This window comes from Asterias rubens, chromosome 1, assembly GCF_902459465.1.
Source record: "Asterias rubens chromosome 1, eAstRub1.3, whole genome shotgun sequence".
Lineage (NCBI taxonomy): Eukaryota > Metazoa > Echinodermata > Asteroidea > Forcipulatida > Asteriidae > Asterias > Asterias rubens.
The window spans coordinates 25,062,309-25,078,958 of NC_047062.1; the positions used below are offsets into that span (position 1 = coordinate 25,062,309).

Here is a 16,650-nt window from a genome sequence, read left to right on the forward strand (position 1 = left end):
CTAGTTTCATAATGAAACTATCATAAAATAAATGCACACCCCATTTGTTGCCTTGTAGATTTTTATAGCCTTGTAGATTTTAGGTTAGATTTTGAAAGGCAAAATTTTGACTAGTTTCATAATGAAACTATCATAAAATAAATGCACACCCCATTTGTTGCCTTGTAGATTTTAGGCTAGATTTTGACTAGTTTCATAAGGCTAGATTTTAGGCCAAATTTTGACTAATTTCACAAGGCGATTTTAGGCTAGATTTTGACTAGTTTCATAAGGCTATATAGCCTTGTAGATTTTAGGCCAAGTTTTGACTAGTTTCACAAGGATATAGCCTTGTAGATTTTAGGCTAGATTTTGACTAGTTTCAAATGAAACTATCATAAAATAAATGCACACCCCATTTGTTGCCTTGTAGATTTTAGGCTAGATTTTGACTAGTTTCATAAGGCTATAGCCTTGTAGATTTTAGGTTAGATTTTGAAAGGCAAAATTTTTACTAGTTTCATAATGAAACTATCATAAAATAAATGCACACCCCATTTGTTGCCTTGTAGATTTTAGGCTAGATTGTGACTAGTTTCATAAGGCTAGATTTTAGGCCAAATTTTGACTAATTTCACAAGGCTATTTTAGGCTAGATTTTGACTAGTTTCATAAAGCCATATCCATTTTAGGGCAAATTTTGACAAGTGTATTTAACAAATTGTGAGTGTTATTTTATGTGTACAAGAATAAAGGCTGATTCTATTAAACTGCGTTTGTCTCATTATTTGACTCGTCTACTTGGCAGCCATGTTTTTCCACAATGCAACAAATTGGGTGTGTATTTATTTTATGATAGTTTCCTTGCGCATAATTACTTGCTAAAAGCAACTTATATACACACCTAATTGTATTGTGGGCAAAAATAACTGCCCGAGGGTCCATCTTATCCTGGTGGAACCCTCCCCCACCCTGTGGGGACTTACCTATTGGTCCCTAGAGGGTGGGGGGGGGGGGTTCAACCAGGATGATGGGCCCTCAATATAAATGGGGGGGGGGTAGGGCTGAGGCAAATAAAACGCAAGATACAAGGAGAGTCATGTTCAATTTTTTATTAAAAAATTTGGCCCCCAAAAAAGCAGAGTTGTGCCAACACCTGTTCTTGTCGGTGGACCCCCTCGGCCACCTGGAACTTGTGATGATCTAAAGGCCCGAGTGCAATGGTTGATATGTTCTCTGTTCAGTGAAGTTCAATTAGATCATGTACTCCTAGTGTCTACTTCAATGTTGTAATGTCTTGCAAAACATAAACGAGCTAGACGCAATTTTGCGCTTTGTTTTAGATGCAAGTGTTGAGCAGAAGGTAACTGTTGCTTGCTTAAATGAACTGATGCCCTCAAGGGCCTAAGATTTCACCGATTGTTGTCTTGCAACCGAGCTGCACTGGTGGTGCCAAGAGTTGTCGACGATTGTTCCAATGGGATCCTAACTCAACAGATGTTGACGACTTCTATCCAGATGATGATGTGCTGGTGCGAGAAACAAGTTTTGTAATGGCCACTAATTTCCCCCTTGCTTTCCATGGGGCTGCAATTCGGACATTCAGATGTAGTCAACTAACAAAATGGCTACATGTGAACTTGTTTTTGACCAACTTTGATAAACAACAAAGTTGATGAGTGTTTAAAACACCTAATGTTGTATCAACCAAAAGCTCTGAGAAAAACACTTGACGAATTCACACAAACGTCGCAATTTTGTTAACAGTTTAAGTATGGCGAATAGTGATGTTTTCTCACTACATGTTTGCCGATAAATGATAACAAAGATGACATTGGATTAGTATAACAACTACCATCCTAAAAGGGAACCAACTTTGACTGTAATAACCAAACATTTCAACACAGCTAAAGATTGATCAAGAACTACATGTAAATTTGATTTGCCAAAATTCAATTAAAAATGTTGAGGCCTGGAGTTATTTGTAACCTAAGATTTTTAGCATTTTGTGCTCGGAGAAATTAATTAATAATAGAAGTTCAAAAAGGCCACTGTAACTAATGAAGCAATTTAAATAAAACTTTCAAGCACCTTGTTTGTCTATTGTAACCTCCCATTTTTGATTGTATTATTGTAGGTGTGACTTCAGACTGCAGAATTTACACAAAAATGAGAGCCCACACTAATCCTTTTAAGTCATCAACAAAATTTCAGGGAGATACCTTTTTTGAAGCTTTTCTTTACAAATGGCGTAATGGGAAACATTTCCAGTACACAAATGACCATAAGGCCAACAACCTGTTTCTGCTAAACAAAGAGCCAGCAAAGGTTTTTCAGAAAAAAAAATATATGGAACCTGATTATGCATCGACTGTTTTGTTGCAAGTTAACGGTAGGGTCATAGATAAAGCCCAGTACATACTTCCTGCGAATGCGAATGCAATACGAATAATTCGCATCAGTCTACTTATGCTCAACGCCTACGAAACATTCTCTGCTAAAAAAACAACCAGTGACATCAAAATTCTTATCGCATTCGCATTCTTATCATAGTATGAAATGGGCTTGTTGTAAATCGTTATCCGCTATCGCTCACTGACATCTTGGGCCAAGACTAATCCATAACCAGCAACCTGCAGCAAGGCGCCCTCTGTTGACCATGTAGTACAAACGCTGCAAAAAAAGCACAGGCCAATGGCTAAGCTGCTTAGACATTAACTATTCTGCGTGAAAAAAACCTCCATTTTCATAACTAAAATGTAACCTCAAACGAATGAAGATTCTACTTCAGCCCATTATAGTTCTATGCCTCGTTTGTTGTTTTTAAATGTATATTGGAAGTGTTGCGGTGTGTCAACGTTACTGTTCATGTTGACAATAATTAGTAGGACCTGTTTACTCCATACTATGCATGTTGTATCCACATTACATCCGTTGCGTTTGTTCAGCAAGTTGCTGTTGATGGTGTGTTGACGGTGTGTTGACGGTCATTAGTAGGAGCGGTTTGCAGATGAGAATTGTCCAAAATGTTTACTCCATGCATGTTGTATCCACATTACATCCTTTGCATTTGTTCGTATCCAGCCCGCAAGATGTATTGGAAGTTGCTGTTGACGGTGTATTGATGGTCATTACTATGACCTGTTTGCACAGTGCAGAATTTTCTGATATGTTCACTCCATGCATGTTGTATCCACATCAAATCCGTTGCATTTGTTCATATCCAGCTCATATTGGAAGCTGCTGTTGACGATGTGTTGACGGTGTATTGACAGTAACTAGTAGGACGTGTTTGCACAGTCCGGACATGTCCGATAAGTTCACTCCGTGCATGTCGTATCCACACTAAATCCTTTGCATTTGATCGTATCCAGCCCGCAATATGTACTGGAAGTTGCTGTTGACGGTGTGTTGACGGTGTGTTGACGGTAATAAGTAGGACAATCCACACTACATCCTTTGCATCTGTTCGTATCCAGCCCGCAATATGTACTGGAAGTTGCTGTTACTCTGCAGAGGTGTTAACTCCTGACTGCTGAGAAGGTCGTCCATATTGGGCAGATAGTACTGCAGGTCATCGTCTGGAGAAAGATGAAATCATAATCCATTTAGAATCATTATCACACTTGGACTCTTGGTTTCATGGAGCTGCTTAAGGCACTGGACACTATTTTGGTAATTACTCCCTCTGAAGTAACGTACTTTTTGAGAAAGAGGTATTTAACTTCTATTTAACATCTATTAAGATATTTTCTCACTCAAATATTTAAAAACTTCAAGCCTGAAGCCTTTTATTAGTGCATTTGAAAGCACACAAAACTGTTTTTCCTCTCATTATTCTCTTGCAACTTTGATGAACAATTTAGTCAAATTTTTTAACAGAAGTGAGAATACTGGTCTTCGACAACTACCAACAGTGTCCAGTGTCTTTAAGTCTTACAAATTCTATTGCACAAAAACGTGAAAGGTTTGTAGCACTGCTTAAGATTTGACATGTTGTAAGGGTTGAAGCACAAAGCATAATCTACTGGGATAATCTTGAAGGGCCACTTCACTAGTACTTACTTGAATCCAGAATCATTCTTGCCGTCTTGAAGAAGATTGTGTCCTCATAGTTCTGCAGAGGATCTACCCCCGAGCCTTGCACCGCGGACCAACTGGAATGAAATCGTAAAAGGTACTGACACTGTCAATATCAGTAGTAGTTAAAAAGCGGGACAATTCTTTTCAGAACTGAGAAGTATCCAGAAAATCTGAACAATTCTACTCCGCGGTAGTGGAATATATAGCCAGAAAGTTCTCTAAATAACAAACTCTACCTGGGCCCAATTTTATAGAGCTGCTCAGCACAAAAATTTGCTTAGCATGAAATGTCTTCCTTGATAAAAACAGGATTACCGACCAACTTTCCATTTGTTGCATATTGCTTGTTACTGTTATTCAGCTGTTGTTTGCTTATCCTGAAAATCATGTTGAAATTTGGTTGGTAATCCTATTTTTATCAAGGAAGAAATGTTATGCTCAGCAAATTTGTGTGCTTAGCAGCTCTATGAAGTTGGGCACAGGCAAGTAAACACACATGGTGTTACCACAAACCAATTAATTATTGATACCTCACAATGCAATGCCTCAAATCCCATAAAAGAACTGGGGTCGATTTCACGTAAGAGATATGAAAAACGTACGGCTAGTCCTAAGTTAGGACTAGTAACTCGTCCTAACTCGAGATAAGACTAGTCCTAACTCTTTGTGAAATCCAACCCTGGTTACTTACTCATTCTTCAGAATAACTTTGCACCAAATACTCAATCTCAGATGCTCATACTTCTCATCATCCTGTCAGAGGGGGGAAAAGAAAAAAAGAAAAAAAAAAAAACGTGATAAATTCACAAAAGCATAAATGTTTACAAATATTACTCTCTTTCCTTTAACATTCAGAGAAACAAAAAGCACATTAAAAACACCTTGATCTTGAAAGGAGTTAACAGTTTATTAGACGGGAAAATTAATCAGGCCTATAGGTACATGTACCCAACAATTGTTTAACGAGAAATTGCCTCACATCACTAGGCCAGACGGCCACTTCAAGGTGAGGGCTACTTAAAGACACTGGACACTATTAGTAATTGTCAAAGACCAGTCTTCTCACTTGGTGTACAAATGTAGCTCAACATATGCATAAAATAACAAACCTGTGAAAATTTGAGCTCAATCGGTCATCAAAGTTGCGAGATAATAATGCAAGAAAAAACACCCTTGTCACACGAAGTTGTGTGCTTTCAGACGCTTGATTTCAAGACCTCAAATTCAAATTCGTGGAAAATTACTTCTTACTCAAAAACTACATTACTTCAGAGGGAGCTGTTTCTTACACTGTTTTATACTATCAACAGCTCTCCATTACTCGTTACCAAGTAAGTTCTTATGCTAACAAGTATTTTGAGTAATTACCAATAGTGTCTAGTGCCTTTAACATTCAGAGAAATAAAAAGCACATTCAAAACACATTGATCTTATAAGGAGTTAACACGGAACAATTAATAGGCCTATAGGTACCTAACTCATTTTTAATGAGGGATGGCCTCACATCACAAGGCCGGACGGCCACTTCAAGGTGAGAGCTTTAACCAATTTGGGCTATCGACCCCGAACCAACCGTCACCAGGAGCATGTTGCCACCTACTCCTGGGGCTGAAACAGGGCTACCCCCTTCACAGTCCATAAGGATGTAGGCAGGGTATCATCCACTAGGAGCCACCTACTCCTGGGGCTGACACGGGGTTATCCCCTTCACAGTCCATAAGGATGTAGGCATAGTTATTATCCACTAGGAGCCTGACTGGTAGAGCAAAACCTTTTGCAATTTTCTAAATGGAGCATTTATGGTTAAGTTCCTTGCTCGAGGGCAGGAGTGCCATGACCGGGATTCGAACCCACACTCTGCTGCTGACAACACCAGGGCCTAATTTCATAGAGCTGCTTAAGCACAACATTTTGCTTAAGCAAAAAAATCCTTGCTTAGTAAAATCAGATTACCGGCCAAGACTCCACTCAATTGCTAAGTAAACAACAGCTAAATACCAGTCACAAGCAAAGTATATGGCATGAAATTTTGGCCAGTAACATGTGTAAAATAAGTGAGCTATTTTCGTGCTTAGGCAAATTTTATTCTTTATCAGCTCTGAAATTGGCCCCAGAGCTTGGGTCCAGTGAACTAGACCACTCGGCCGCGACACATCAGGTGATAACCTCTGCATGCGGTAAATAGACTTCAAAATCAAACTTCAACTCAACTTACCACTGGGATGTATCTGAGGAGATCAAGGGCCTTCTTAAAATCATATTCATTGGAGTTGGTGTTGTTGTTACTGATGTACAACTGGGAATACAAATGGATAATAATTACTGTACAATGCACCACACAAATGGTTTACCAAAGAGCTGGAGAGAATCGCTATCTAAAGTTTATCTGCTATCTAAAGTTGATCTCCACCTTTTTTTTTACTTACAGAAAACTAACTAACAAAAATGTCATGTCACGTATGTTGCGAGTGGTTACCTGTTATTTTCCCAAACCACAAATTTGTTCAGCCATTTTGTTCTGCTAAAAGGGAGGGTATATGTTTGGTAATCACTCTTAAAACTAGTGGCAATCAAAAAAACTTTTCCTAGTAGCCTACATCAGTGTTTGTTAGTATAAAGCATGTCGAGAAACATTTCACTTTGAAGTTAGGTGGTCATGAAAAAAGAAACCGGTTGTTCTGCCCTACCATTTGAATCTTAGAAGCATTATTGCAGTACAGCGTGTGAAGTATGAACCAAGCTTAAAGGAACACGTTGCCTTGGATCGGTCGAGTTGGTCTTTGAAAAGCGTTTGTAACCGTTTGTTATAAAATGCATATGGGTAGAAAGATGTTGTAAAAGTAGAATACAATGATCCACACAAACATGCCTTGAAATTGCACTGTTTTCCCTTTACCTCGTCAAATTTTTGACTCCCATAAATGGCCGACCGTGTTAGTTTGCACAGTAAAAGGAAAACCACGCAATTTCGAGGCAAATTTGTGTGGATCATTGTATTCTACTTTTTTAACATCTTTCCAACCATATGCATTTTTATAAAAAATGGTTACAAACGCTTTTCGAAGACCAACTCGACTGATCCAAGGCAACGTGTTCTTTTAAGGCATCATAAACATCTATAATGAGCAAGATGTTGTGATAAATAAAATCATCAATCTATAGAGATCTGAGGTCCAGAAGATTCTAATTTTACACAATGATAAGATTTTGATAATCAAGACTCACCCAAATAAGTTGCTCTGGATCCAACACTGGTAAGTCCTCTTCTTTATTAAACAACTCCATCGACTGTAAAAAATACATTTCAAAAGATTTTGTAAAATATTTTCAATCATGAAACAATGATATTTACAAAACCATCCAGCTATCCACTAAGGGAGCTTGTTTTTATCAAGGAAATTTCATGCTAAGCAAATTTGTGTGCTTACAGGCTTTATGAAATTGGGCCATGGTATGAAACTCACCTGAACCAGATCCCTTGGTAATAGTTCTTGGTGAAGAATGATATCCAACTCAGTATTGATATCTATCAACAATAAACAGATGAGAAACATTCGATGAGAAATAAAAAAAAATTTGGAGTTTATCGCTCAGTGAGCATTTTATTCATTTTTTTGTTTGCATCAATGTCATGCAAAATGTGTAATCGGTTTTTCACTATTTTCTCTTGACCCAGATAGCTGATCGATCTCAAACTTCTACAGGTTTGTCAGTTTATGTATATGATACACTGCCAACAAATGTTTTGTTAGCAAACAAAACCAATTCTGTGATGTTCCTTTAACATGAAGCGTTACAAACCTTCCAATTCTGTGATGTTCCTTTAACATGAAGCGTTACAAACCTTCCAATTCTGGAATGTTTCTTTAACATGAAGCGTTACAAACCTTCCAATTCTGTGATGTTCCTTTAACATGAAGCGTTACAAACCTTCCAATTCTGTGATGTTCCTTTAACATGAAGCGTTACAAACCTTCCAATTCTGGAATGTTCCTTTAACATGAAGCGTTACAAACCTTCCAATTCTGTGATGTTCCTTTAACATGAAGCGTTACAAACCTTCCAATTCTGGAATGTTCCTTTAACATGAAGCGTTACAAACCTTCCAATTCTGGAATGTTCCTTTAACATGAAGCGTTACAAACCTTCCAATTCTGTAATGTTCCTTTAACATGAAGCGTTACAAACCTTCCAATTCTGTAATGTTCCTTTAACATGAAGCGTTACAAACCTTCCAATTCTGTGTCTGATGCTTCACCAGCTAGGGCACTCAGCTTACTCAAACTCAACAACGTCTGAGAAAGAAACATACAACAAAGTATTCAGACAATCTTCTCACTGATGGGAAACACAAACCGGTGGGCTTTTTGAAGCATCATGGACATTTCATGTGAAGGCCATGAGTTTGACCAGGGTCCAATTTCCGTGCTAAGCACACAAATTTGCTTAGCATGACATTTCTTCCTTGATTAAAACAGGATTACCGACCATATTTCCATGTTTTGCATATTGCTTGTTACTTGTATTCAACTGTTGTTTGTTTATCCTCAAAACCACGCGGAAATTTGGTTGGTAATTTTGTTTTTATCGAGGCCAAAATTTCATGCTAAGCAAATTTGTGTGCTTAGCAGCGCTATGAAATTGGCCCCAGAAGGCAAGGAGGCCTCGTCTTGACCAGGGATGAGAGGCATTCCTGACTTCAATGTCTGAAATTACATTTGAGTAGGATGACAGTTCCACCGTTTGGTAACCAGTGGGGTTATAGATCCCAAGGAGCTTTTTTGGAACAGTGTCCTCACCACAACAGAAGTAGATATAAGAGCAGGGTTTATTTACACATAGTAAAAACAACAGCTATTTTTGTTCACCAAGCAGACATAAAAAATAGGAACTCAGACAAAAGTCTAAGGTTTCTCATCCGTAATAACTTATTAGTTTTTCAAAGAATAACGATATTTCCATTTTGTGTTTTTTTTTTATGATAAAAAAAAAAAAAAAAAACACAAAAAACGATCCAACCAATAGGCCTATGTGATCGTTTCATCAAACTAGGTGTTTCCATTTTAATTTAAAAACAATTTTACACTACAATTCAGGCCAAATAAATTTCATCTCCATAATCAGTCAAAAGTCAAACAATTATCTTCATTTGATAATCTGACAAATATCAAAGTCTACTATTGCCCAGATTTCTTGCTAAACAGATTCCAAACCAATATAATAGATGTTAAATTTGCATCGGGGATAAAGAATATTAATTTTTTTTTTTTTACCCATATACACCGATGTGTGTTAGCACTGTATAATCAGTACTTTCCTGAGTCCTGTGAAAAAATATCACAGGCATGTTACTCGGGTGGGATTCGAACCCACGACCCTTGCAATTCTAGAGCAATGTCTTACCAACTAGACTACCGAGGTTGCCCGGTAGCTAGAGGCAGTTGGAATCCTAAGTTTTGGCAGCTTCCAAGCAAATTTTTAAAGTTTCCAAAACGCTTGAAAACAATGCTTTACTTTGATAGTACATGTACATGTATCTTGCACAATGCACTACAAAAGTAAAGCTGCTGTATCTTGTGGAATAATTGAGAGTTGATAAACATTGTTACCTTCTTCTTAGCTACTGACAATGTCTCCTTGGCAGCTAACCTCTTCAGTGTTTCTTGGGCCTAGGAAAAAATAATTGAATATTTTGATGTTTACTTAAAACTCTAAAGAGACCGTAGCAGCCAGCAATGGCTTGAACCAAAGTTCTCCCCACGCTTATTTTGAACATGTTCAAAATAAGCGTAGCTGGGTCGTGGCCAACAATAAGCGGGGCAAATTCGTAGTGGGAACACCATTATCATACAAGCAGCGTGGTAGCATAGTGGTGAGATCTCTGTGGTCGTAATAAAAACGAAGCACTTTCGGCAACCATTTTGAAGTAGAAAACCGCTTGGTCAGCATTGGTATTGGTGTAATTGTCAGTAATCGTAGTGGCAACGAATCAGAAACACTTTTTACGTAGAAGCAGTAAAGTTTGGGGGAGTCTTCAATTTGCCAAATTGCTGGATTTTGACGGCGATCATACCCCGACTTGAATTTTTTTTGAGATCTGAAGGGTTAATGTTTGCGTCAATGCATAAGGTCTATCAACATTTATAGTAGGATTTGATCTGGGACATATATAGAATGTCATGCTTGAGGCGAAAGTGATGAAGTTACCTTAGAGTAGTCATTGACTTGAAGATGATGTAACCAGCTGAGATGGTCATGAGCTTGAAGGAATTCACTCAGCTCAGCGTGTTGAGAGAATGGTTGAGACAACAGCTTACTTCGCTTTCCTGTCACATAGAAAACAATCATCAACTTCAGACTTCTTCAAAATGTTTATGGTAGGTGCTGCTTAGTATACAAATGACTGAAACTACAATCCCAGCCAAAATGCTTGGGCCACCCATTCCTAACGTAATATAAAACCATTCCATGTCCACTTCACACTGACAATAAACATTGTCTCACCGCCCCCGTCCCCCCCGCTCAATGTTGACTGAAGACCGGCAACTGGAACCAACATTGAAAGGGTGCAGGGAGGGGGGCCCAACGAGATACATGTATGGCCGGGATTGTAACCTCTTATCACGAGGCAAACTGGATGGTCTTATGGTTAAATTATTTGCAGTACAATGCTGAACGACATAGGTTCAAACCATAGAGTTTTATATAAGCACTACTTGCACAAACGCGACAGGACCGCAAGGAGACACGCGCGCCATTCTGCACGCGCGTTGAATATGAAGTACACGTTGGGGTTTGTGTTTATTGAACACTGACGCGATGCTGTTTTGTCAACTTACAAAATGGCCCCACAACACTTGCTGAGCGATGCTGTTTTGTCAACTTAGAAAATGGCCGCATGCGCACATGCCGGACGGCGTATTTAGGCCAGTGCGCCCTCTAGTTTTTATATATAACTAAATGGTTCAAACCCTGTCTGAGGAGCCTATGACATAGACTGGTCCCCTGTCTTGACTAGATAAACACTGGTCTTACAGGCCCATTGATTTCATTGGACACAGCGATTTAAATGGATAAAGGGGATTAGCTACATGTACATGTATATCTGTGTGATGATTGGTCCGAGGTGATGTAGTGTCAGCTTGCACTTTCGGCCATATGCATGCAGCGTAAGTTCCATAATTTCTTTTATTTGAAGATTCAATTTAAAAACCAAACTTTCCCTAGTTTGTTTTATCCGTTTCAAACTCAAGTTAAAAAATCCTTTAGAAATAAGCCTATTCGCAATTGCAGCTGCGCATGTCTGTTACTGCTGACAAAGCAATTTGTTTCTCTCCTGTGAAAGGTCACAGGAGATATACAAATTGCGTTGTCACCAGTAACAGACATGCGCAGCTGCAATTGCGAATAGGCTTATGACAACAGATTGTATCAAATGTTTCTATGAAAACAATTTGTATACTTGGTGAAAAAATGTTACCTTCGTCCATGTAGTACTTGAACACAAAATCAGAAAACCCCTGCAAAAAATGACAATAAACATCAAACTTGTTACATATTTATCTGTATCAAAATTCTACAAAGAATATTACAATGAACTTTGCCTTCACCTTGGACCAATGCAACAGCAAACAGCCCCTGACCTGGGCCCAATTTCATAGAGCTGCTTAGCACAAAAATTTGCTTAGCATGAAATGTTTGCCTTGCTAAAAAATGGATTACCAACCAAATTTCCATGTGATTTCCAGGAAAGGCAAACAACAGATGAATACCAGTAACAAGCAATTTGAAGCAGCTGGAAATTTGGTTGGTAATCCTGTTTTTAACAAGGAAGAAATTTCATGCTGAGCAAATTGTTGTGCTGAGCAGCTCTGTGAAACTGGGCACTGGTCCCAGTTTCATTAAGCCTGTAAGCATAAAACTTGCTAAGCAGATACAAATCGTGCGTAACAGTTACTGGTTACCAGACAAAAATCATTAAAGCTTACATTGATGCCGCTAGTGCCCCACTCACTATTTGCTCAGCAAAGAAATGTGCTTAGCAGTATTTATCTGCTTTAAAGCTTTATAAAATTGGGCTCTGCTGATTTGAATACGAGAAGTGTTACTGCAGTACACTTTGTGGTTTACCTCTACATTAAAGAAAATCAAACAATTCCAAAAACCCAAAGGGATATTTTGCCTTTAAACAATTATAGGCAGTGGACACTATTGGTAACTTCTCCAAATAATTATCATCATAAAACCTTTCTTGATTACGAGTAATGGGGAGAGGTTGATAGAATAAAACAGCTTCCTCTGTAGTGGAGTAGTTTTCGAGAAAGAAGTAATTTTCCACGAATTTGATTTTGAGACCTCAAGTTACTGCAGTACACTTTGTGGTTTACCTCTACATTAAAGAAAATCAAACAATTCCAAAAACCCAAAGGGATATTTTGCCTTTAAACAATTATAGGCAGTGGACACTATTGGTAACTTCTCCAAATAATTATCATCATAAAACCTTTCTTGATTACGAGTAATGGGGAGAGGTTGATAGAATAAAACAGCTTCCTCTGTAGTGGAGTAGTTTTCGAGAAAGAAGTAATTTTCCACGAATTTGATTTTGAGACCTCAAGTTTAGAAATTGAGGTCTCGAAATCAAGCATCAGAAAGCACACAACTTCGTGTGACAAGGGTGTTTTTTCTTTCATTATTATTGCAACTTCGACGACCAATTGAGCTCAAATTTCCACAGGTTTGTTATTTTATGCATATGTTGAGACACACCAAGTGAGAACACTGGTCTTTGACAATTACCAATAGTGTCCAGTGTCTTTAAAGTAAACTGACCTTAGTAGCAAACTGGTTCATATATCTCTGCAGTCTCTCTTCATTCTCAGTTAGTTCACAGAGAGACACCAAGATCCCAAAGTCACAATACTTCTCACCAAGGGATGCGGCTCTCTCGTATTGACCATGGTCGACTGGAACACATCAAGTGTACATTCATTAAAAACTTTAAAAGTACATGTAGTGTCATAGATTGGTAAATATTCACACAAATTTATGACTGCCAAAACTTCAAGACGTCGAATCATTGAGAGCAATCACATTGCAGAAGTGAAGTAACAGCGAGAAATCCCCTCGAACCACCGGGGAAAAAACCCCAATGCAACCAAGAACAACATTTGAACTACAGTCAAATTAGTCAAACATTCATGTACTGTCAATTTTAATGTATAAAATTGTGTATTAGTCTGTGATTTATGGCAGCATTGAAATAAAGGTAAACGTTACAGTGTTTGGTCTTTAGGTTTCTACTTACTCAATGGTTTAATCAGAGCGGATCTTTCTTGGTGGTATTTCTGTTCTAGTTCCTCATACTGGGCGTTCTCTTCACCACTACTCAAGCTGATAGAGTCCAACTGTGTTACGTAACCCTCAAGGATCAGATCCGTCAGCTCCATAATCTGCTGATAGAGGGCGCCCCGGGATTGAATGTCTTCGCTGTTTGGAATGCCTCGCTCGATGGTCACACGGTGCTGAGGGGGACATAAATTTAGGGATTGAGGTGAGATTTGAAGCTATGGTTTGTTGGAGTAAGATGGAAATCTGAAAAGAACCGGTGGTTGACAACTCAACGATTGGATCAGTATGCTCTGATTGTCTTCAAAGGCAGTGGACACTATTGGTAAACTCAAAATAATTATTAGCATAAAACCTAACTTGTAATGAGTAATGGGGAGCTGTTAACAGTATAAAACATTGTAAATAAACGGCTCCCTCTGAAGTAACATAGTATTTGAGAAAGAAGTAATTTTCCCGACTTTGAGTTGGAGACCTCAGTTTAAGAATTTGAGGTCTCGAAATCAAGCATCTGAAAGAACACAACTTCGTGTGACAAGGGTGTTTTTTCTTCCATTATTATCTTGAATTTACACAGGTTTGTTATTTTATGCATACATGTATGTTGAGATACACCAAGTGAGAAGATTGGTCTTAGACGGTTACCAATAGTGTCCAGTGTCTTTAAGAGAATGCTGAACTCTGTTGCTGAATGCTGCTTTAGTACCTAAAAGTCCTGCCTAGGAGATTAACTGTTAGTCAGGCTTAGTTGGGCTTGGCTAGATGTGCTCCAAGGCGAGAACAGGGACACTGGTTCTTAGGGGTGACTGTACAAAATTAGTATAAAGCATCCATAATTTGTTTGTTGTGGTTCCCTACTGTTTAAGGGATACAACTGTGAACTTTCTAGAAACTAGGGAATTTACAGACACTATAGAGGGTTGGAAATAAATGCCAATATGTGCTTTGATGAAAAAGGGTCAGCTGGAACACATCTTAAAATTAGGAAAACATCCTTGCAAATCAAGTACAAAACAATTTTGTGTTATACCTGCTGTGTCAGGAGCATTCTGATGCCTTTTGGTCCAGTAGATGCTGTTGAAAGAAAGAACAAAAAAAGGATCTATGAGTTTACAAAAGATTTCAGTTCATTTATTGCTTCAGCCAAGTACCTGCTGTCTAAACCATCGGTAGACAGTTGGGGTATGTCATGTTATATACATGTACAATTAATTCCTGAGTCACAACATACAAAGTTCAGTTCCGATGGCTGAGCTAGTCAATCCTTTACATGCCAGTTACTTTGGTATTTTGTTATTTATTCTAAATCTTTAAAGGCACTGTATACGTTTGGTAATTGTCAAAGACCAGTGTTCTCACTTGGTGTATCCCATCATAAGCATAAAATAACAAGCCTGTGAAAATTTGGGCTCGATTGGTCATCGAAGTTGCGAGAAATTGATGAAAGAAAAAAACTCTTGTTGGACGAATTAGTGTGCTTTCAGATAGAAATAAAAGACTTCTATTTTAGTGAGAAATTACCCCTTTTTCAAAACTACGTTACTTCAGAGGGAGTCGTTTCCCACAATGTGTTATACTATTAACAGCTCTCCAATGCTCATTACCAAGTCAGTTTTTAAGTTAATATTTGTTTTGAGTAATTACCAAACGTGTACCTTCCCTTAAAATAGCTATGGGTCAAAGCAAGGACAAATTTACTAGAGCAGGACTTCCGGATTAACGTGCCAGTGCTCCACCAACTGAGCCATCTAGCCCTATGTTGGCAGTCTCCATTTTTTTTCATCGTCTATGTTTGGGAGTGCCATTCAGTATTAGTATTAATCCCAGGTATGATATTTGGTCCTTGAAAAAAAAAGTAGGTATATTTTATTGGGTCAAGGACAAACCTACATGTACTCATGGTGTTGGCTCTAACAAACATTTAATCGCAATTGTTTAGAATTTTCAAAGGGCAAAAACTAAGCAGAGAATCATGCCTGTGATCTGTAACTGCCTCAACCAAGGATCACATCCAAGTTTGTGATAAAACATGGGATGTGGCAGCTGAGGAATCACCTCAAGGAAACGCCACTTTTATACTTCAAATATCAAGTAATAAACCACAAGGGAAACTGACTGGGTACATTTAAAAACAATTGACTAGAGCGGAACTTTACCCTGTGACTTCAGAATTAAAGGAACACGTTGCATTGAATCGATCGAGTTGGTCTTTGAAAGCGTTTATAACCGTTTGTTATAAAGTGCATATGAGTAGAAAGATGTTTTAAAAGTAGAATACTATGATCCACACAAACATGCCTCGAAATTGCATGGTTTTCCTTTTACCTCGTCGACTAACACGGTCGGCCATTTATGGGAGTCAAATTTTTGACTCCCATAAATGGCCGACCGTGTTAGTTTGCAAAGTAAAAGGAAAACCACACAATCTCGAGGCAAACTTGTGTGGATCATTGTGTTCTACTTTTAAAACATCTTTCTAACCATCTTTGTACATTTTATAACAAACGGTTACAAACGCTTTTTATGGACCAACTTGTCCGATCCAAGGCAACGTGTCCCTTTAATTTACCATTGCTCTACCAACTGATTTATCTATCTACATGTATAATATTTTGGGGACTTGGTTGCTTATGTTTATGTCCCCTTCAGGATAAATCTACAGGGAAAGTTGACCTACCTGTCCAGGGAATATACTGCATTGTGGGAAGAGATGAGCCATGCGACTGATAGACCAGCGCTTTGGATTGGCGTAGATGCCAAGCATCCTTTATCATTCCCTGTCAATAGAAAGTGGTCATTTTTGTTACAACTTATCAGTGCCGTCAGCAGCTATTATTTAACAAATTTAACTCTAAATGAATTTGTTCTACAAAGACAATGGTAATTAATTTAATGCATATTATGACCGTCACTGTCATCAGTGTTTTTTTTTGTGACAGGGATAAAAAGGATCTCTTACCTGTATAATAATGTTGATGTTACTGATCCTGCACACTATATCAGAGGGTGCGAGTTCAGATGATAGAATGTCCTTCTCTTGCTCGACCAGACAACCGATTATCTCATGGATTCCAGACACCTACAGATAAAAACATAACATTCGAAGTAACGAGAAAAGACTTTTATTGAAGAACTCACCGTGAACTTTATCTTCGTAAAGTTTAATATCGTCCAGACTTCAACATGCTGAATGTGAGAAACAAAAGATTGAAGGGGGCAGGGAACCTCTAGCTTATGCAT

At 38.3% G+C, this 16,650-nt stretch overlaps 1 protein-coding gene and 1 non-coding gene across 2 annotated transcripts in view; both read right to left on the reverse strand.

Annotated features, from left to right (window-relative positions):
* Positions 1-1,076: 1,076 nt before the first annotated feature.
* Positions 1,077-16,650, reverse strand: part of LOC117291398 (nuclear pore complex protein Nup133-like) — a 47,950-nt gene continuing 32,376 nt past the window's right edge. The window contains exons 19-33 of the mRNA XM_033773055.1: positions 16,370-16,489; positions 16,088-16,187; positions 14,441-14,484; positions 13,370-13,586; positions 12,895-13,028; positions 11,543-11,582; positions 10,270-10,388; positions 9,672-9,731; positions 8,294-8,357; positions 7,527-7,588; positions 7,288-7,350; positions 6,278-6,358; positions 4,754-4,815; positions 4,045-4,136; positions 1,077-3,560 (exon numbers count right to left, since the gene is read on the reverse strand). Of these exons, the coding sequence (XP_033628946.1) occupies positions 3,430-3,560; positions 4,045-4,136; positions 4,754-4,815; positions 6,278-6,358; positions 7,288-7,350; positions 7,527-7,588; positions 8,294-8,357; positions 9,672-9,731; positions 10,270-10,388; positions 11,543-11,582; positions 12,895-13,028; positions 13,370-13,586; positions 14,441-14,484; positions 16,088-16,187; positions 16,370-16,489 (1,389 nt within the window). The 3' untranslated portion in view covers positions 1,077-3,429. The remainder of the gene's footprint in view (positions 3,561-4,044; positions 4,137-4,753; positions 4,816-6,277; positions 6,359-7,287; positions 7,351-7,526; positions 7,589-8,293; positions 8,358-9,671; positions 9,732-10,269; positions 10,389-11,542; positions 11,583-12,894; positions 13,029-13,369; positions 13,587-14,440; positions 14,485-16,087; positions 16,188-16,369; positions 16,490-16,650) is intronic.
* On the reverse strand, positions 9,411-9,483 carry Trnas-aga. Its single transcript has one exon. It is a non-coding gene; the product is annotated as a tRNA-Ser (tRNA).